Source organism: Gracilinanus agilis, chromosome 1, assembly GCF_016433145.1.
Source record: "Gracilinanus agilis isolate LMUSP501 chromosome 1, AgileGrace, whole genome shotgun sequence".
In the NCBI taxonomy this organism is placed as follows: Eukaryota; Metazoa; Chordata; class Mammalia; order Didelphimorphia; family Didelphidae; genus Gracilinanus; species Gracilinanus agilis.
Genome location: NC_058130.1, coordinates 99,904,044 through 99,925,299, shown reverse-complemented (window position 1 = coordinate 99,925,299; position 21,256 = coordinate 99,904,044). Strand labels below are relative to the sequence as shown.

At 42.7% G+C, this 21,256-nt stretch overlaps 2 protein-coding genes and 1 long non-coding RNA gene across 3 annotated transcripts in view; 2 read left to right on the top strand and 1 right to left on the bottom strand.

Annotated features, from left to right (window-relative positions):
• Nucleotides 1-1,146: 1,146 nt before the first annotated feature.
• LOC123255296 (ATR interacting protein) lies at nt 1,147-20,032 on the top strand. Its single transcript, XM_044684152.1, has 14 exons — nt 1,147-1,205; nt 1,567-1,998; nt 2,874-3,010; nt 4,633-4,803; nt 7,894-8,015; nt 9,773-9,936; nt 11,805-11,900; nt 12,388-12,514; nt 13,072-13,815; nt 15,946-16,088; nt 16,701-16,792; nt 17,288-17,371; nt 19,059-19,311; nt 19,736-20,032. Exons 2-14 carry the CDS (start codon nt 1,611-1,613, stop codon nt 19,801-19,803), a joined length of 2,589 nt encoding a protein of 862 aa, XP_044540087.1. The 5' UTR covers nt 1,147-1,205; nt 1,567-1,610; the 3' UTR covers nt 19,804-20,032.
• Nucleotides 11,595-20,631, bottom strand: LOC123255838. Its single transcript, XR_006506797.1, has 3 exons — nt 20,555-20,631; nt 16,383-16,635; nt 11,595-11,834 (listed from the first exon to the last, which is right to left on the bottom strand). It is a non-coding gene; the product is annotated as an uncharacterized LOC123255838 (long non-coding RNA).
• Nucleotides 20,632-20,669: 38 nt separating this feature from the next.
• TREX1 (three prime repair exonuclease 1) overlaps nt 20,670-21,256 on the top strand; it is a 6,913-nt gene continuing 6,326 nt past the window's right edge. The window contains exon 1 of the mRNA XM_044684503.1: nt 20,670-20,837. The gene's annotated coding sequence lies outside the window, so the exon portion shown is untranslated. The remainder of the gene's footprint in view (nt 20,838-21,256) is intronic.

The window sequence follows — 21,256 nt, the reverse complement described above, 5'->3', positions numbered from 1 at the left end:
TACTGTCCTAAGCACTGGGAATACAAAAAAAAGTCACTACCTTGAAGGAGCTTATAGTTTAATGGGGGAGACAATAGACCCACAATTGAGCAAATAAGGTAACCTAAGCGATAATTGGGAATAATTTCAAAGGGAAGGTGCTTAACGAGCCCTGGAAAAGGTTGTTTTGTTTTGCAGAAGATAGAACTTTAGCTGTGGCTTCAGGGAAGCAAATAAGAATGAGGTAGAGAGTTCTAGTTATGTGAGAACAGCACGTGCAAATACCTAGGGGTAAGTAGATAGAGTATTGAGTTCAAGGAACATCAAGGAGGCTGGTGTCACTGGATCACAGAATATGTGGAGGGTAAAATCATTGGAAAAGTAGGACAGGTTAGGTTATGAGGGTCTTTAAAAGCAAAACGAGTTTTTCTATTTGATACTGGAGGGAATAAGGAACTGCTGTAGTATACTGCTAGGGATGTTTATCCTCGAATATTCATCCTCCAGAGGAACTATGAATGAATGAATGAATGAATGAATGAATGAATGAATGAATGAAGCATTTACTAATGGACCAGTGCTGGCAAGTCCGAGGTTTCCGGGGGCCCTCCCTGGGGACACTGTCTTCCTCAAGGCTGCATCTAAGCGAAGGACGAGGGACCTGATGGACTAGAGTCCCTGGGGGAGGCGACATTTCTGGGAGCATAGCCAGTTCTGACCTCCACCCCTGCCCTCCATTCCTAGTTAAGTCTGGAGACAGGGCTCGAAAAAGAGGAGCCTTGGTACCAAGTCCCAAGGCTCAGCCTCCAAGCACCGCCCACCTCTCCCCCGGGACATCTCCCCTTCAATCCCTCCCCTTTCTATTTCCCACAATCCTTCCCGCCACAGCTTTCGCCGCCATAGTTCCCTAGCTTCCTTCTCCTAGGCACCTCAGGCCTTCCTGGACACTGCACCATTGTGGTCCCAAAATTCTGACGTCATCATTGCGCGCGCAGGACATGTCCGCCAGCGACGCTGATCCGTCATTCGAAGGCGCCTGCTTACCAATCCCCAGGCCTGCCGGGAGATCAACCTCGGTCCTGGAGCCAGAGGCCTGATTGGTCGGTATGGTTGGGAGGCGGGTCGTGTGCAATGATTGACTGGGGGTGGTAGCCGCGGCGGCAGAACTGAGGTGAGAGGCCGGCTCGATTCCGAGAGTGGTCTCGTGTCCCGGCATGGGGAGAGAGGTAGCGGAGGAGTACCCAGGAGGGAGGGATGAGACGATGATAGGTGGAGGAGGGATGGAGAGAGGGCAGGTGCGGGAGGGATGCCTGGGAAGATGATGAGAGGACCGTGGGGGGAGGGGTGGCAGGAAGGATGAGAGAAGGACGGGGTGGGGGTGGGGGAGGAGGTAAGGGTTCGGGGGAGATGGGAGGGAAACGCCTGAGGTGGGGCTGCGAAGGCATGATAGGAGATGACTGGAAGAATGAGTGATTCTTGTAGAGATGTGACAGAAGGCAGGATGACTCCTCTTTTTCCTAGGCCCTAGGTTATCAAATCTCTCTTCCTTCCCCCAACCCATCCCATATTTACAATTTTTCCCTCCAGCCAGCCCCACAACTTACCACCGAAGAATCTTCGGGGTGTCAACAATGGCAGGGAACTCGGGGAACCGCTACCTGGGGAGCAAGAAGAGAACCACTTCGGAGCTGCATGGGCTGCACCCACACCATGGCAGAGATAACAAGGAGGACCTTCCAAGGGTTTCTCCACCTAATAAACGATCCAGAAGTATTGATGTTACTGATTTCAAGGAGACAGAAGATTCCTTTGGATACAATGAAGAGTTTACAGCAGATGATTTGGAAGAAATTGATATCATTGCATCCCAAGCTTTAACTCAAAGTTTAGACTGTAAGGTCCAATTGAACACAAACCCTACCTTAAGTTCTACTTCCTTCTCAACTGCTAGAAGCTGCAGTCAAAGTGTGGGACATTTGGAACTTCCCAGAAATGACAGCACAGCAAGATACTCCCTTGGTATGTACAATGAATTTGACCTTGGGGGAACGAAATGGGTGATATTAATAACAGCTCATATCTATATAGTTCATTAAACTTTCAAAGCACTATATATTCATTATTTCATTTGGTCCTTAATGCAGCCCTGTTAGGTAGGTACTACAGGTATTATTCCCATTTTACAGGTGAAGAAGCCTAAGTCCAGAGTGTTTAAGTGACTTGCCAATGGTAACACAGCTAGTAAGTATATCAGAATCAGGATTTGAACTCAGTTCTCTCTGACTACTAATCCACTGTGTCTCGCTCTTTCTGGAACTAGATATGCTCCAGTGATATCAGTATTAATGGACAGGCTGAAATGATTCATCCTTTTTCTGAAAGGAAAACAGTTTTAAACCAGATTCTGGAAAATAAGTTTGATTTTGAAATAAAGTTAAGCGTGTTTCTACAGGTTTACTCACCTTCCTGATTCCTGTCATCTCTCAGGCAGTTTCCAAGTTGAATGGGTTGTATTCGAAAAGTTTGTTTCAAGTAATTGACTGCTGACAGCTCTAAACATTGTCTCAGGTACCAGGGAGGTGATTAGGTTCCCAGGCCATCTCACCAAAGTTTGAAGTATAATACTAAAGTGGTACCATACAATCAAACTGCCATTTGGTTTTATTGGAGCTGAAACTTCAAGGGCACTGGCTTTTTCAGATAGAAGAGGGGGAGCTCCAACTCAAGCTTTGTCAGGGGAATGGATATGGGATAAGGGTATTTAACATATGGGATCACTTATAAATTGAGTATCTCCTTAAGCTAGGGGTTTCCTGTGGGTTATTCATATTGACAAATGATTCTTTTCAGCAAATTTAGATTCTGACATAATATAAGTAAATTCTTACCTGCAGGAATCCCTAAGTTTCCTGAACAAGATGGAATGTCCAAAAGTAAAACTCATTCAGAGAAAAGCAGAGAAAGGATTCTAACTAAAGATATTTCTGAATTTGAAAGACTTAAGGTACAACATGAAAAACTAAAGGAAAAGGTAAGTCATGCAGAATTTTCTTTGCTGCTTCCTAGTGCAAATTTGACCATGCACTCCTTCCTTTCTCCCCTAATGCCACTTAATAAAATCTAGTGGCTTCTGTTGCATCTAGGATCAAATACATGCATCTCTCCATTTAACATGTAAAGCTCCTCTTGTCCTGATACTTTCTTATGTTTCCAGTCTTTATATTCCTCCTCTAACTCTTCAATCTAGCTATATGAACCTGCTCTCCGGTCTTCCTCTTTCTCTTCCTTTGCATTGACTGTCCCCCGTGCCTACATTGTATTCTCTACTCACTTCTGTATCCCTGGCTTCCTTCAAGAGTCACCTCAAGCACTACTTACTACATGAGGGTTTTTCTGGTCCTCTCTGCTGCCAGTGCCTCCCTTCTAATGTACCTTGTATTTGCTTTGTATAATATATATATATTATACACACACACACATCCTGTGTCCCCAGTAGAATGTAAAGTCCTTGAGGAGCTATTTTTGCTGTTTTTTTTTTTTTTTTTTTTTTTTACTCCCCAGTGTTTAACATAGTGCCTAGTATACAATAAATGTGTTAATGTTTGTTGATTTATTTTCCCTCCTGTTGCTGTGAAGCCAATTCAGTAATAATAGTAGTTCACATTTGTAGAGCAATGGTTCCCAAACTTTTTTGGCTTACCGCCCCCTTTCCAGAAAAAATATTACTTAGCCCCCTGGAAATTAATTTTTTTTTTAAATTCTAATAGCAATTAATAGGAAAGATAAATGCACCTGTGGCCATCACCGCTTTCCAGATCGCTGCAGCACCCACCAGGGGGCAGTAGTGCCCACTTTGGGAATCACTGGTATAGAGCCTTAAGGTTTATCACTGGTATAGAGCATTATAAAATGCTTTCTCATGAAGACCCTATAGGCAATGGAAGAATTTTAATCTCATTTTACAGATGATGCAGCTGAAGCTCTGAAAGACAAAGTGACTTGCTTGAGAGTATATAGTAGACTCTTTTAGTTCCAATTCCAGTACTCTTTCCAATATAGCATAATTTCTTTCTTTAGTTTGGCTGAACAAAACAGAACAAAACAAGGCCCTTTAAAGCCAAGTCAGAACCTTATCTTGATTCAGGGATAAAGTAGATGGAAGACCCTTTCTTACTGTCTTTCCCATTGCCTCCAACTTTTTGTGTCTGACTTACAGAAGCTGAGCTATCTGAGTGACTTCCAAGCTTTTCATTTTAACAGGATTTGCAGTCCCTGACAGCTTAAGCATTTTGTCAATATTTAGTTTGTGCTGTTGGTTAGTCGTATCAGATGTTTTGTGACCATATAGAGTTTTTTTGGCAAAAATACTGGAGTGGTTTGCTATTTCCTTCTCTAGTGAATTAAAGCAAAGATTTAGTGACTTGTCCATTGAGGCTGGATTTGAACTCAGGCCTTCCTGACTCCTGGTCCAGCACTCTTATTTATTGAGCTACCTAGCTACCTCCTTAGTTTGTATTAACATATATTTAGCTATATTTTTAGGTGTAACCTTTCTCATTAACCTGAAATCATAATTACATATAACTTTTAAGTATATGTCTCTTTTCCTCTGGTAATAAATATTTTCTCATAAGGTTAATTTTGGATTTTCAGATGAAAACAATGCAAGAAGAAATCCTCATTAAAAATGGAGAAATTAAAATCTTGCGTGATTCATTGCATCACACAGAGTCCAATTTAGAAGAGAAGAAACGGTCACATTTCCTTCTTGAACAGGAAAAAATTCAGGCCCTCAATGACAAAGAAAAGGAATTCTCCAAAAAGGTAATTTGCTATTCATGCCTTTCTTTCAGATCTCAACTTTACTCTATCAGAACAGCCTTTTTGCTTAAGGTCCTCCCAGGCCTGGCAGGTTCATTCATTTTATTGGAGGAGAAAAAGCAGTAGTCTAAAGATCAAATGTGTATTGTCTTCCCTGATTAGATTATAAGCTTCTTGACAGCAGGAACTTTCTTTTTCTTATTTATATCCCCAATACCTAGCATATTAGACACTTAAAAAATGTTTATTAGATTAACTTGATAACAAAGAGGTATTCACCACTGGATTTGTTAAATGAAACTGAGACTAGTTTACCTCCAGATAGAATCTATGAAATACTTTAGACATAGGAATAGAATCCAAAGGCCTTTCATAGGCATCATCCACATGAACTTAATCAATAATATTTTGACCAAGTAGCATCAAACAAACGGCTAAGTCATGTATATTTGTTTATAGAAACAGAGGAGTTTTTGATAGCTGTTCAGGATAAGATTGTTGCTTCCAGACATAACAAAAAGGGGCCCAGACTTATTGTTGGTTCAAGTATTGCAAGGAAATAGAAGAAATAGTACAACAAATGACTGCAATTTTCAAAAATTTAGCACCTACTGGATACTTGGAAAAATATGACCAAGTGGCCCAAATAATACACCAGAAACTCACTATCCTTAACACAACAAATCCCTTACTACAAATACAAACACCGAAAGATTCTTGAGAACTTAACAAATAAACTGTACTAGGCCCAGAGTGCGGAAGTCAAACTCCCATAGGTCCAGGTATCTAGGAGGTGGGACGGCGTGGGTAACTAAGACAATGAGAGACAGTCTGAGCTTCAGCCAGGCAGGCTTCATGGAGACTGCTCTGGTCAGCCTTTGGGCTGTGTTTATTTTATACTTTTTTCTTCAAGATTACATACTGGTTGGCATGGATAACATACATTTTTTTCTTGTAGATAATGGATCAAATCATATGTTAACTTTTACCGAATCACAGAATCATTTGATTGACATTCCATAACTATTCTATTTAGATTAACAAAAGATGCAAAGCTTTGGCAAGAAATATTCATCATGAAGTAACTGGACTAGAAATTGTACTTCCCTCTATCCATTAGGTGCAATTCATGCATTACAGTTTAGTACAATAATTAGTTACATTTTGACCAGTCAAGTCAGGGATGATTATTCTTTGCTCTTACATAATTAATTAAGCAGTGATTCACTACACTAGCAGATTTCAAAAGATACAATAACACTAATCCGGTCCAAATATTGTTTCAATAGCAGTCTTTCATTCTTCAGTATTTTTCAAAGGTATTTTGACTTGTCTCTTTGACTATGGGATGGAGAAAACAGTTTAGTCAGTGGAATGGGAAGTGCCAGCCTTTAAAGGCAATTTCTCCATTTTTCATCCATCGTGCTTTTAAGTTAACATTCTGGATCAGACATCAGAAAGGGGGGAGACTTGCAGACTGTTCTGGCCTGTTTTTGCAGGCACCTGTGTATGGGAGCAAGAGATCTAAGTTCATTTTTGTTAAGGTTTTAAAATCTTTAGTGTTACTCACTACCTGCTGGTTTATTATGAAGTAACTTTTAGGGGAATTTCTGTATTATTACTATGTAAAGGTGGAGCTTTCCTAGAAGTCTGTAGGGCTCTAATAATAGCCTATCGTGTTCTGTATTTTCCTGGGGCTGAGTGGGGATATTGATCACAATAATGCCAATAACAGGGAGTGTTAGTAAGAAAAGAGTCACACAGGGGAATTTGAGTGGGATTTCCATCCTCCTGTGGCCTGCTTTGCGGGTTTCAGGATTCACGCATGACTTTGTCATCCGTCATGAACTTGATCGCTCCCAGCACCAGAGTATCATTAAAGGAAAAACAATGGCTACAATTCCCACCTAGATATTACACTGATCCATAAAAATTTTTAAACAGTGTTCATTTTTTTTCCTACCATATTAACAAGCATTTATTCTTTGCCTTCCATTCCCCTTTCTTTCTCTCTTACCCACCCCATTAAATTACAAAAAAATAAACTTTTTAACAAATATGCAGTCAAATAAAGCAAATTCCCTCATTGGCCAAATCCAAAAATGTATGTCTCATTCTGCATTTTGAGTTGATCATCTTTCTATTATTACCTGCATTTTATAGATGAGGTTCAGAAAAGCTAAGAAATCTGGCCATGATCACATATCTAATAAATGTCAGAATCCAGACCTCCTAGGTCCAAAACTAATGCTATTTCTATTCCATGAAAATGCCCTGCTGAACTTAGTTTTAAATCTCTGGTTGTGCTCTTGTGGCTTTTTCTGATTTCCTGTTAAAGCCATATTGGGTATATAAAGTCCCAAGTTTAGTGCTTCCTGAAGGATTCTTCACACCAATAAAGTTAACACACAGGCTATTGTTATGAACTGATTTCCTACACTTTGTTCTCTTCTGTATGTAGAATTTAGGTGATAAACAGACTCTTAGTTCTATCAACAGTTTCAAATTCCTACAATTCATTTCATTTAAGCCACCTACAAAATGGATCTGTAGATACTGCATGATGACTATATTTGGACTCGATATATCAAAGGGACTTTGGAAATCACTTTTTTATAAATGAGGTGAATTATAGCATATTAATCCTTGCCTAGATCAGAAACAAGGCTAGAACTTGGAATTATTTGGTATAGTTAATTTTTTCACAGCAGACTCTTGTCATTTTTCTTTCTTTTTTTTTTCTCTCTCTCTCTCTCTCTTTCTTCCTTTCTTTTCCCTTAGTGACTTGTCCAGGGTCACACAGTTAGGAAGTGTTTTGGGCCAGATTTGAACCCAGGTCCTCCTAACTCCAGACCTAGTGCTATGTCTACTATGCCATTGTGCCTCCTGTCATTGTTTTCTGTTGGTCTCCCTTTTCTATTTCCAGAATGAGATCTTGAGATCAGTGTTAAAGGTGGTCTGGACCCATGAATCCATTCATCCAACATGTTTTCATTTATATCTTTGTGTTTACGTCACCTAACAAGTGTATTATAATTTATAGGTAGCTTAAATAATATTTGTTGAAGGAATGGGCTCTCTTTTACCTTCTAGCTCCAGTCACTGCAGTCAGAACTTCAGTTTAAAGATGCCGAGATGAATGAATTGAGGACCAAGCTGCAGAACAGTGGAAAAGCCAGTAAAGCTACCACTACTCTGTCCATCTCCCATGTCAGGTACAGACTGTCCTGTAGAGAGAGAAGGCACCTTGGCCTTATTTAGTAAAAGCCAACAAGAAAGCTCTGAGTGATGGTCATTAATAGGCCTTTTTTGTAAAAGACATTCTTTGCTGTAAGTGACAAGCTTTGGAAAGACTTTAGTAGCTTGGGTTATCAACCCTAATCAGGAGCCTTGACTCCACACTGGAAAGACCTAGCATCTCAGAGATGCTCAGGTTACACAAGATTTTGAGTAAGCATAGTTTCTCAAAATTAAATTTGCTTAAACTAAAATAAAATGTTCTCAAACTTTTTTTGACTATTTAAACATTTTTTAAAGAACAGAAATTCTTATGTAGGCCAAGGGTGATTCAAACCTGGCTACTTAAAAAAAAATTTTTTTAAACCCAGCTACTTAAAATATCTGTTCTCATCTGTTGTCTTGGCATTCACTTCTCTCTAACAACTTCCTCCATTCCTTTTGGTTATAAGTGCCTGTCTTATCCCTTCCTTTCTTATTTTCTAAATTAATCCTATGTGTAAATAGGAACTTATTCTGAAAATAATGGAACTCTATCATCCTTGAAATTGGAAGACTGCTGCTAAAAGTATTTTTCTGGCATTTTCTTATTGATCCTGGAAGGACATACTTTTGCTCATGATGAGCATAGTGTAAGCAGCTTTCTGATTTTTGTGTGTGTGGAGCATCTGGATAGTCCAAGTGAGAGAGCTGAAAGGTTGGGGGCTTTATCTCTGCAACAGGTCTATAAACCCTCCTTCCACATGCATCTGCATGGTCCCACAGAGTTATCATTAGCTCTCATTTTCTTACCTAGGAGCTAAAGCCCAGGTTTCTATACAATGAAGAAACAAAATAAAACTATTATTGCCCTTAAAGAAATTGAGATCTGCAGAGGAACTTGCTAAATTTCCCCTTTTGCTTCAGGTTAGCAGGCACCATATTAATCTTCACAACTTTATCTTTACCTCCTTTTCCTTGATTCTTGTGTCTCAGTTCTCTCTCTCTCTCTTTTTTTTTTTTTTAAATTTAAAATCCTTACCTTCTGCCTTAGAACCAATATGCTGTATTAATTCTAAAGCAGAAGAGCAGTAAGGGCTAAGCAGTGGGGGTTAAGTGACTTGCCCAGGGTCACACAGCTAGGAAGTGTGTGAGGACAGATTTGAACCTAGGACCTCCTGTTTCTAGACCTGGCCCTCAATCCACTGAGCCACCAAGCTACTCCCTGTGTCTTAGTTCTTAAATACTAAGGTTATGATTTCTCAACAGAGAAAAGCTAATTTGATAAATTGTGATAAATGTGGCTAATATATATTCTTGGTTGACTAGAAAGGTCAGTCTGCTTTCATTACCAGGTGAAAGGAAATAACCTTGAATTTGACAAGTGTAAAATTTTGGCTGGAAAATGGGACAAATATAAATAGTCAAGACTTTATACTGAATTTGGCAAATAGAAAAACATCTTGTCGTTTTTTCTAGCATGACTTTTGAAAAATTGTTGCTTAACGACCACACTAATGCATTTATCAATAATATGTAAATAAGTCTTGATTGATCGCACATGTTAAAACCAGTGGAAATGTGCGTTGGATATGGGGGTGGTGGTGAAGGGGAAAGTAAAAACAAGAATCATGTAACCATGGAAAATTTTTCTAAAAAAATAAAATATTTAAAAAATAAATTTTAAAAATTGTTACTTAATATTTTGAACTAGTTTCAGTAGAATCATTATCAAATTTGATTTTATGTTTTCTAGTCCTAGGAAAAGCCCTTCCAGAGTTATAAAGACAGAGGCTTGTTCTCCACAAATTGGAAAATCATTTTTTCCTACAAAAGAGTCCTTCAGTGCCAGAACATCCCCTCCCCATCCCGGCCTACTGTCAGCGCAGTCCTGTGTCATGGCACTCTCCTACAGAGAGGGTAAGATAACTCTACCAAAACATTCTGGAAATACAATTGGTTTTCACTCAATAACCAGTTATTAGGTGCCTACTAGTGTCCAGCTTCTGGAATAAAGATACAAGGATTATTAAAATAGGATCACTGACCTTCTATGGTTCACAGTCCTTGTAAGAAACTACAATACATACATAAACATGCAACACTGGGCAATAAATATAAAAAACCTAGTGCAGGGGCAGCTGGGTAGCTCAGTGGATTGAGAGCCAGGCCTAGAGACGGGAGGTCCTAGGTTCAAATCCGGCCTCAGACACTTCCCAGCTGTGTGACCCTGGGCAAGTCACTTGACCCCCATTGCCTACCCTTACCACTCTTCCACCTATAAGTCAATACACAGAAGTTAAGGGTTTAAAATTAAAAAAAAAAAAACCTAGTGCAGAAGTAGATATAAAAAGAGAATAGACAAGTACACACTGCCATGTGAAGTTGGAAGAAGGAAGCATATCACATCTAAACTAGATATTGAAGAAGTAATAAGATTTTGAAAGACCAAGACTAGGGGAAGAAAGAGGGAAGCATTCCAGGAATAGGGAACAGAGTAAGCAAAGACATATAGATAAGATGATAGGCTGTTTGTGAGAGATACAATCCAGTTTAAATTGTTGCGCAAGTGGAAGAGAGTATTGTGAGATAAATTAGAAAAGCCTCTTGTTGTGAGGCCTTAAATGCCAGGCAGAGGTGTTTTAGATTTGTGCATTAAAAGATTAATTTGGCACTGGTATAAAGGATGGATTTAGAGGAGGAAGAATGGAGGTGGGAAGATCTATTAGCAGGCAAGTGAAATATTCCAGGTGGATGTTAATGAGGATCTGGTTTGGACAGTGGCAGTGGGAGTAGAGAAATAGGGGCAGGTTTACAAGACATCATGGGAGGCAACATCACTAGGAGTTGTAGCTTATTGTCCATGGTCTATAAGGGAGAGGGGCAACATGCAACAACTTTGTTCTGATTCACAAAAGCTACCCTTGTGTTTTGGTTCTCTCGATGAAGGTTTTTTGTTTTTTGTTTTTAATTTTTTAAATCCTTAACTTCTGTATATTGGTTCATAGGTGGAAGAGTGGTAAGGGGGGCAATGGGGGTCAAGTGACTTGCCCAGGGTCACACAGCTGGGAAGTGTCTGAGGCCAGATTTGAACCTAGGACCTCCCATCTCTAGGCCTGACTCTCAATCTACTGAGCTACCCAGCTGCCCCCTCTCGATGAAGGTTTGAAGAGATACTACTCCTTTTTTCTGTAAAATTAAGCTGGCAGTGGTAGGGTTTCGTTTTGAGACAATTGTCTGGGCTATTTCCTATCAACCCCTTGCAATTAGGAGATAAAGTACTACATTGTGGAGTAAATGAAATTTAACTACATTTTAAAGAATCTTTCTTTCCATTCTCTTAATTATGGTAAAGAATCTACATTTTTTTTCCTCTGCAACATCTCTATCTTTGAAAAGCTTCCTATGGCCTCCTCATACTTTTGGTACCTAACTTGCAAAAAGCAGTCAGCCACAATTTAGTGCTTATCAATAGTTGAGTTTAGAAGAAAAGGCAAATTTTATTTTCATCTCCTTTATTTGCAGTGAACATTCTTTCTCCCCCCCCCCCCCCCCACTTCTGGAGCTGAAGATATTAAAGCTTTTCTAGAAGTCTTAGATCTTGTTTTGATCAGACTTTGGGTATGTCTGCACCCAACAGAATGCCCAGGCTTTAATGGGAGTGATTGATTAAGTTGCTTATACCACCTCTCTCTGAGGTGGCATTTATTGTGTGTATGTTGAGCAAAGAGATTCTGGGTGGTCATGTCTTTTGTACACAGCTTACAATTTGTGCCTTCTTGTTTCAGATAATAAAGCCCACAATTCAGGAAATGAATCTGTAAAACAGGAGGAGACACAGAAAAATTTTATTCCCAGTTGTGTTCAGCGACCAAACACTCAAGGTACTGGAGTTAGAAGTCTCAGATACTAGACACCATAGCTACGACTGCTCTTCTTAGGCATCTTTTTATGAGAGTGTTCAGGGTGTTCCAGGCAACCTTACAGTAAATTTCAGGATGTGATGTGTGCAAAGGAACAATTTCCACTTAGTGAAGGAGGGAGATGGGCAACTGACAGAAGAATTTTTTTCCTTCTCCAATTTGCCTGACAACTAAGAGTCAGTAGAGTAAAATGGTGGGCTTAAGCCATACACAGGATCAATCCTTTAAACAGACTTCATAAAATGGGAAATGAACAGCAAAAGCCATTTTTGTTAAACTTCTACAAGAAGGTATATACAACATCTAACATTAGAAGAAAAATAAGGTTCTCAATGTGGATTTAGTTCACATAGTGGTTGGGTGTCTCAAATGAACTTCAAAGTTTCCTTTGAATGCCCTAGAAAAAATCTCACATGAAGATCATTTCAACCTATCTTATCTCTTGCAGGTTCTGTTTTGATAAACTTGCTTCTGAAGCAGCCTTTGACCTCAGGGCCATCCCTAAGTCTGTGTCATCTTCTGAGCAGTCATCCTGAAGTCCCTGCTGGCTTATTCCAGCCTCCAAGATTGGGCAGGTAAGTATACAACTCCTGAGCGATTCCTCTCAGGAAAGGCCTCGGGAACATGCCTTCTTTCTAGGCAACTATAGCCATGGCACATAGCTGGCCTGGTCCTTACTGGCCTGTGTCCTTTCTGGATGGGTGGGTGGGTATGATAAGTCATCAGAGAAAACTGCCTGGGGCCTCTTAACTACTTACAGCATACACTGCCTGCTCTCAGGTTGGGATCATGATGCATGAAATGCCTCACACTTCCATATAACAAATTTTTATCAAGATACCAACTTCATACAGAGCATTAATATTCAGTCTCACTGGAGCAGCTAGGTGGCTTAGTAAATTGAGAGCCATGCCTAGAGATGGAAGGTCCTGGGTTCAAATTTGGCCTCAGACACTTCTTAGCTGTGTGACCCTAATCAAGTCATGGAACCCCCATTGCCTAGCCCTTACCACTCTTCTGCCTTGGAACCAGTACACAGTATTTATTCTAAGATGGAAGTTGAGGGTTTTTAAAAAATATATTCCTCTATTCAGTCTCACAACGGACTTCCCTCCTTTGTGCTTTCTCTTAGTACTTCATCAGGAATGTCAAACATTGGAACCACATGTTCTCGAGAAGGGTCATTCTCTGCCTCGTCCCTGAAAGAAGCACAGAGCCTGGCCACCACAGGACTAAATCTAATTGCCAGGGACGATGGTTCATTTGATGAAAGCCTTACAGAGGGGAACAAGAGAGCATCTCAGGTCACTCAGCTTTGCCAACTTCCAGGGGCTGTGCACCTTCTCCCACTTGTGAGGTACCACATTGACCTTTATTGCCAGACTCTGCAGGCTGTGGCCACAGTGAAAAGGAGTAGTTCTGGGGACTCATCAGCCTGCTCCTCTCGAGTGAGCACCAGCGTGGAATCTAACACAGAGGATTCCTTGTTAACTCTGGAAGGGTTCACTATGGTAGCACTCAGCATTCTTCAGCACCTGGTGTGTTATAGTGGGGCTGTTGTTCAAACACTACTGTCAGAAGGGGGGAGAAGAGATGCTACTGATGGAGAGGATCCTGTCTTAGGAGAGAACAAGAAAACTATGTGCAGAAGGAGTCATGAGAAGATATCAGAAAACCCTATGGTGGAAGAACAACTGGCTGAAGCCCCAGAGGAGACCTCAGATAGCCAGGACCAACATCCATTGCTGAAGATGCTCCTCTACTTGTTGTCTTTCTCCTCTACTTCAACAGGTCACCTACAAGTTCGAGTCCTAAACCAGTGCCTTAAGGTTTTGGTGAAATTAGCTGAAAACTGTGCTTTTGATTTTTTACCCAGGTAAAATGGGAGTTAAGTTTCTCTGCAGCCTTCCCTTGAACTTTCTGCAAATAGTTAGGTTCTGTCACTAGTAGTTTCCTTCTTTACTTGCTAAGTTATGAAGTATAGTTTAGAAGACAATTTATGGTCGCAAAGCACTTAAGTAATTTCATTTGATCCTTGCAAAAGCCAGTGAGGTACATGGTGTTATTATTTTTACACCTTTTACAGATGAGAACACTGAGCCTCAGAAAAGGAAAGTGGCATGCTATGTGCCTGTGGTCACACAGGTATTAAATGATAGAATCTGGATTCCAACCTAGCTTGTCTGATTTCAAGACTAGTGTTCTGTTACACTAGGGAATGCTGTTATCTGAGAGAGAGTTGGACTGGGTTTGGAGAATGGATAGGGGATACCTTATGTTTAACTCAACCTTTATATGACAGGTAAGATGAGGGCTACATACCATGGCACACAGAGTTCCAGAGGGAAAATCCAGTTTGAGGCACAAATGTCTTTTTCCAGTATCTTGGTAGACACTGTTTGTGGCAATGTTTGATAGCCAGCCACCATCATGGCATATGAGTTTGTCTCTAGATGTAGCTGTTAGGGCCTGAGTCCTACACTAGATCACAGAGAAGTTAATTTATCAAAAGTCTTTGTTGTTATTGGTCCTTGTTCTGTCATTCTGAACATGGTTCTAGGTTATGATGACATTCTATGATACTTTCCTTTTGAGAACCTCTATCTAACACATTCTGATATAACTGAATCTAGCTGAAAAATTGATTATTTTGCCCATCTGGATTTGCCATGGGTCAGATTGCTGTGTGACCTTTAGCAAGTGTTATATATAATATCTTGATTTGAGTTGCCTCATCAGTGAATGAGGAGATTGGATTAGTGATCTTTTAGCTCATTCTAGCATTCCAGGACTGTATGAGTCTGAAGCATCTCAGTTTAACAACTGTTCAGTAAAAGCCATGGAGAATGCACTATTACTGGTAGTTTCCTTCCTGTGTTATAATGGTTAGTTCCGTCTCTCAGGACCCACTGCAATTCTAGGTTTAAAGCAACACAAACTGATTTATTATGTAAAACTTAATGTTGGGGGCAGCTGGGTAGGTCAATGGATTGAGAGTAATCTGGCCTCAGACACTTCCTAGCTGTGTGACCCTGGGCAAGTCACTTAACCCTCATTGCCTAGCCCTTACCACTGTTTTGCCCCAGAACCTATACATAGTATTGATTCTAAAATGGAAGTTAATGTTTTAACTGCCATATTCTTTGGTATACTGTTAACAGCACACTTCTGTCTCATTGATGGTCTCTAATAGCTATTTCCCAAAGTCTACATGAAAAAGATCTAAAGTAGTAACAGGATTCAATAGAGCAAATTTCAAGTCTCAAGAGTCCAAACTGTAAGGAGTTTGTCCTGTGATTTGTTTTAGCCTCAAACACCCTAGTTGTCAAACTAAAACCTTTGTAAGTTGCCATATAGTTACTGCCTGATGACAAATATCCTCTTAGACCACAAGCTCTACACCAAAATATGCAGTGCATATTCTTGTACCACACAGATACTGGAAAACCTGCTATTATTCTACCTCCCATGTAGAACAGAGTCTTGTGCTTGGAGTGGAGCTGGAGTCCTGTTGGTACCACATAGCCTCCAGCCTCACAGGTGCTTTCCACCAGCCCATCGGGCTTCTCCTTTTTGCCCCCTATGCCTGTAGGAAGCCAGGGCTATATCTTCCAGCTTCCCTAATAACTTTGGTTCGAGGGCCCAGTGAATCTAAAGATGGACCATCCAAAGTTCTCCCTTTGCCTTGTTCAAACTACTATGACCTGTACACACCAGTAATCCCCAGGTTGGCACACTGTCTTTGGGTGTGGACCAAGGTGCAAACTCATGTTACAAGAAATAGAAAGCTTTTCCTTATACATGGCTCCACAAGGGGCTCAATCTGTTGTCATGACCACACCTTCCACATGCCTGTGGTCTGGAAGTAGGCCAGGGCATAAATATAGACAATGCTTTGTACAAGTCGGGGGAGAAAGGGAACCTCGGGGGGCCCAGGATGGCTAAGGCTACTTCCTTTGTATATCTCTTCATTGGTGCAGCATCCTTGGTTGTCTGTGTTTTCCAGGTTCCAGTGTGTGCTGAATAGCCATGGGTTGCTCCAGTGCCTTTCCTCAACAGCCCATCTGTCAACTGTCCTCCTGACTATTCATCTTCTGTCCCTGCTTTGTGACCATAAGAAGTTAGCTCCTCAGCTCTGCTCTCAGTCAGGTAAAAAGCCATTTCCGGAGATTTAGGGGCTAAAGTAGTAGAAGCAGGATACTGTGTCCTCACGTAGCTGACAGTAAATATGGTGGATAGAGCCCTGGGCCAAGAGTCAGGAAACCTGATTTCAAATCTAGCCTTAGACATTTACTAGCTGTGTGACTCTGGGCAAGTCTCTGTTTAACATATCTGCATTAGTTTCCTCAACTATAAAATGGGGATAATAATAGCACTTTGACTGGCAGGGATGTTGTGAGAACTAAATGAGGTAATATTTGTAAAAAGTGCTTAGTACAGTACCTGGTACATAGTAGGTGTTATGTAAATGCTTATTCTTTCCCTCCTTCCATCCCTCCTCTCCTGTGTTATCAGAAGTACTCTCTTCGGCCATAAGAAGGTCTGGAATCCTCAGAGATGAGGGGAGGCAGGGTTAGGGAGTTTGTTATCCTCAGGATGAGTGCTTCCTGTCTTAAGAGGTAAGAGGAGATGCCCAAGATGCCAAACTTCATCTGCAGAACAGTCTATGAAAACTTCAGCTGTAACTGCCCTGGGCCTGGTAGGGGGAACAAAGAGATGACTACTTAGTGAAAGAAATGGAAACTTATTTTTTCTCCCCAGAAACCTGTCTTCTCCTTTTGCTGTATATGTATATCACATCAAGGCCAGATAAAGCAGTGGTGGAAACACAGTGGTTTCAGCTGGAACAAGAGGTAAACAAAACATCAGGGCTTGCTGGTTTTTCAAAAACCTCTAAAGAACTTGCTAAAGAGTTCCTAGGGGAACTCTTTAGCCACAAGTGCCCAGCCCCATTCTAAGCATTGCTGGGGAGATGAGAGAATAAGTAAGGCATGATCCCTGTCAAAGCTCACAGTTTGGTCTGGAAACAGGATACACTAGCATGAAGCAGTCAAGTCACAACATAAGCTCATTTATATACAAGTTCCCAGACGTGGAACAGACTCTGCTTTGAGTTCTGGTGATGGTCGGGATCTCTGAAGGTGGGGTTCCACTCTGCCGAGATTGGCCATACTTCTGAGTGCCTGCTAGTACTCAGGGAGTGCCTCCCTTTGTCCAGGTAAGCAGTTGCTGAGTTAGCTGGATCAGAGTGGCGGGCAGCCCAAGAAGCCTGATTACTCTAGAAGGGTCCTGCTCCTGCCTGCAGAGTTTGTGGTAGGACCCTGCGTCCCTGTGCTCTCTTGTCCTAGACTGTGTGGTTCCTGGCCAAGATGATGCAGAGTCCTGACTCTCCTATTGCCCTTATAGGATCGGACTGCCAGTGCAGCCTAGAGGTAAGTGGCCAGGGAGTGGGGGTGGGGGGGTGGGGGTCATGGGATGGGTAGGGACAGCACTGAAGATGTCACTAGTGCCCCTTGTTTAACCATAGCAACACAAACCACACTTTGGTCATGTATCCAGGCATTGCCCTTCATAATTCCTTATCCCTCTCTCCAAACCTCCTCAGAAAGGAGAATAATGCAAACTAGCTCTCCACTGAGCCAGCAGCAAGTACTTGTTAGGAAAAAAGGTGGCCGTTTGGGCCTTCTTCCTCCACAAGCTTGAAGATGTAGTGATCTCTTGAATAGTACTATCAACACCATGCCCTTCCCTAAACAGTAATGGAGAGATAGTGTGTGTATGTGTGAGTGTGCATTTGAGTGCTTAAATATATACCTCTAGAACTGATTCAGCTGTGGTCCATCTCCCATAAGAGTCCCCAAGATACTTTCAGGTCTGTGAGGCTAAAACTATCTCCATAATAATACTTTAATATAATAATGCTTTTAAATTCTAATGTGGTAAATATTGGCCACTATAACCCACATAAACAGAAGTTCTTTTGTGGGGTTCTCAAGAATTCTTAAAAGTAGGAGGCAGCTGGGTAGCTCAGTAGATTGAGAGCCAGGCCTAGAGACAGGAGGTCCTAGGTTCATATCTGGCCTCAGACACTTTCTAGCTGTGTGACCCTGGGCAAGTCACTTGACCCCCATTGCCTAGTCCTTACCACTCTTCTGCCTTGGAGCCAATACACAGGTATTGATTCCAAGATGAAAGGTAAGGGTTTACAAAAAAAAATTCTTAAAAGTATAAAGGGGTCCTGAGGCCAAAAAGTTTGAGAATGACTGGTAAAAGAGAAAGGTGCTTTTCAGTTTTTCACATTTTTCTCCCCTTTATGGCCTCAATTTTGAATCTTTAACCTCCAGCAAGAAGGAACCTATCTATTCAGCACAGAGTGGGCCAGGCAACTTGGTCCCGCATTATCCATAAACAGAAGCACTATTCTAATCATATCATTGCCTTACTCAGTAAACTCCAATGGCTCCTTGTTGCTCTGAGGACCCAATATAAACTTCCGTGGGGCTTTTAAAACCTTTCACAACTCGACCCTGGCATACCTTTCCAGTTGTATGATACATCAGCCTCTACCCTGCACTCTTCAGTTCAGCTAAACTACCCTTTTTGCTGGATAGGATACTCCATCTCCCACTTCTGAGCCTTTGCACTGGCTCTTCCCATTCGTAGGATACCCTTCTTTCCTCCTGCCTGCCTGCCTGCCTGCCTCTTAGAATTGCCTGTTTCCTTTAAAACACTGTCCAAGCACCAGCTTGTATAGGAAGCCTTTCCTGTGTCCCTCTAAAGAACAAAAACCATCACCTCACATTCATATATACTGTCTCTATGATTTATTTATATAGATGTATGTCTATATGGGTACATACACACATGATGTTACCTCCCAAAGAATATTTTTTTTGAGATTATGGACTGTTTCTTTTTTTGGCTTTGTATCCTTGGCACAGATATATGGCCCATAGTATGTGCTTAATGAACACTTGTTAATTGATTCATTCACTGAAGCAGTATTTAAAATGAAATCAGTGACGCGAAGCATTTTCTTCCCCTTCTGAACTAAGCCCTAAATAAAAGTAGTCCTCCATTACCCTCTACTACTGACCTGTTCTTCCTCCTGCTTCCTAGGTTGTCAAAGCACTTATAGTGATGCTCCACAGACAGTGGCTGACTATTCGGAGATTGGAAGGCCATGTACACACAGGGCAGAGAAAGCAGATGGTCCGGTGTCTCCGGGACACCTTGTTATTATTGCACAGTCTGTCTCAGAGAGACACACTATTCCATGTGCACTGCATGGATGTTCTTCACCAGTATGACCAGGTGATTCCTGGTATCCAGGCCCTCCTTCGAGGCCTCCCTGACAGGACAAACTATGAAGGTGAGAGAGGGAAGCTGGGCACTGTCGGTTCTGAGTCTCTTAGGCTTTGGGAGGCCAAAGGGAAGAAAGTCTTTCCTTGCCCCCAACAATAACCTCAAATATGATCTCCCATTATCTCAGTTCCAACTTGTGTTTCCTAAAAATGATGCTTAGCTGCCCAGCCTAGGCCCAACCCTCAAAGCCTGTGGAATTTTTGGCCTTGTCTGATTTCCTGAACCAGCTGTCTGATGCTCGCCACTGCTGCCTGCCTTCACGGCTTGTTCTGACTCCACACCAAAGCCTGGGTGTCCAGCCCTAGGTGTGTCAGGAAAGGGGGAGGAAGGGCTAGGAGGCAGGGCGGTCAACACAACCAGTATCATCAGTTAAGGCCCTGATGTTTTGGATCAAGCCCATTACAACTTCATCCTTTTGTTTCCCGGTTTAGAGACAGCTCTGGAAGACCTGTGCCGAACAGAACCAGACCTGGATGACCCTAACGTGGACCCTAGCTAAATCACAAGGTGGTACTAATGCCACCAGCTTTTCAACTTTAGACATGAATTTTATAGAGAAGTTTTAAAATTTATACCAACTTATTAAAGACGAATGAATGTCATTGACAATTCAAAGAATATTACCGATGGTAGTTTTTAATCACTTGTTTCTGGATCCTTCCTTACCTAATTCTGCATTTGGAAGAACCTCTGAAAATGGATTAATAAATTGTAAAACCTCAATGGGCTCTAGAGAGAACACAATGCAACTTCTATTTGGGAGCTTGGGAAACTGAGGTTGTCACTTGCTGGAGCCCTGCAAAGTCTCCTGTTCTTCCCATCAAGGCTCTATCTGGAAATAAGCACAAGGAGTTCCTCCCCCAACAAAAACATTTGGTGCCCCCACTGCTGCCAATTGAAGAGCATCCCGGGGAGCCAAGTTGAGGCTTCCACTTGTATGGGGGAAAAAAAACCTGACACCTGGAACCTTTCCTGTGTCCCGGAGCCCTGCCCCACCTACAAATGCTTCAGAGCTCCACTGAACTGTGGAAGACGCGGCCCTGACTCCTAGGCGGGTCCCGCCTCTATTTCCTGGAGTCCCCAAGGGGAGCCAGCTCTAGAACCAAATGCCAGCGCTCTGGTGCCCTGGGTAGAGGCTGGGACACGTAACCAGGCGCTGCACTGTCCTCGTCAGAGCAATGCCGTGCCCAAAGGGCAGTCTCCTGCCAAGCCCTGGACTCCAGCCGGGTCGGGGCATCCTACAAACCTACCTTGCTACACTGGAAGAAGCCGGCCGCCCTTGGAAACCAGGGGCCAGCGCGGGCCACTCCTCTCGGGCCTCAGGTTCCCGATCCGGGTTGGGGGAGGGGGGTGTCCGCGCCCCGCCCTAGACGCCGGCGGGCGGAGTAAGGGCGGGGCTTGGCTCCAGCTGGAGGGCGAACTTTCGTTTCCCCAAAGTAGCGTGGAGAACTACCAGTTCCTCCGCATCCCTACAGCGCCTCCGGCAAGCACCCAGCCCAGCCCCGTCCTCCGATCCCTCCGAGCCTCCGTCCGGTAAGTAGAGTACGGACCCCACGGACACAGCCTGGGGAGGTCACCCCAAGGGCCAGAGGCTCCGGGCCTGGAACCTTCCTCACGCTGGGCCGGGCCGGAGCCAGGGCAGACTCTCTTCACCCCGATGCATGCCCATCCTCGGGGAGGGCACCATGTCCCCAGAAGCCCCGTCTAGCCCCAGACCTCGGGTGACCCTGGGCTCACCCCGCTCCAGATCCCTGCCCCCAAACTGGCTCACTGCCCGGCGGGGAGCCAAAGCCATGCCTAGTCAGCCCGGGCCCGCGGGCTGAGTCAGCCCCCCACCGCGCCCTTGCCCAGGGGCCCCGCTGTCTCCCTGGGCCCTCTGACCCTGCCCTGGCCCCTGCGTGCCTCTTACTAGCTCCCCAATTCACTTTCGGATAAATTCCTCAGGCTCAGGC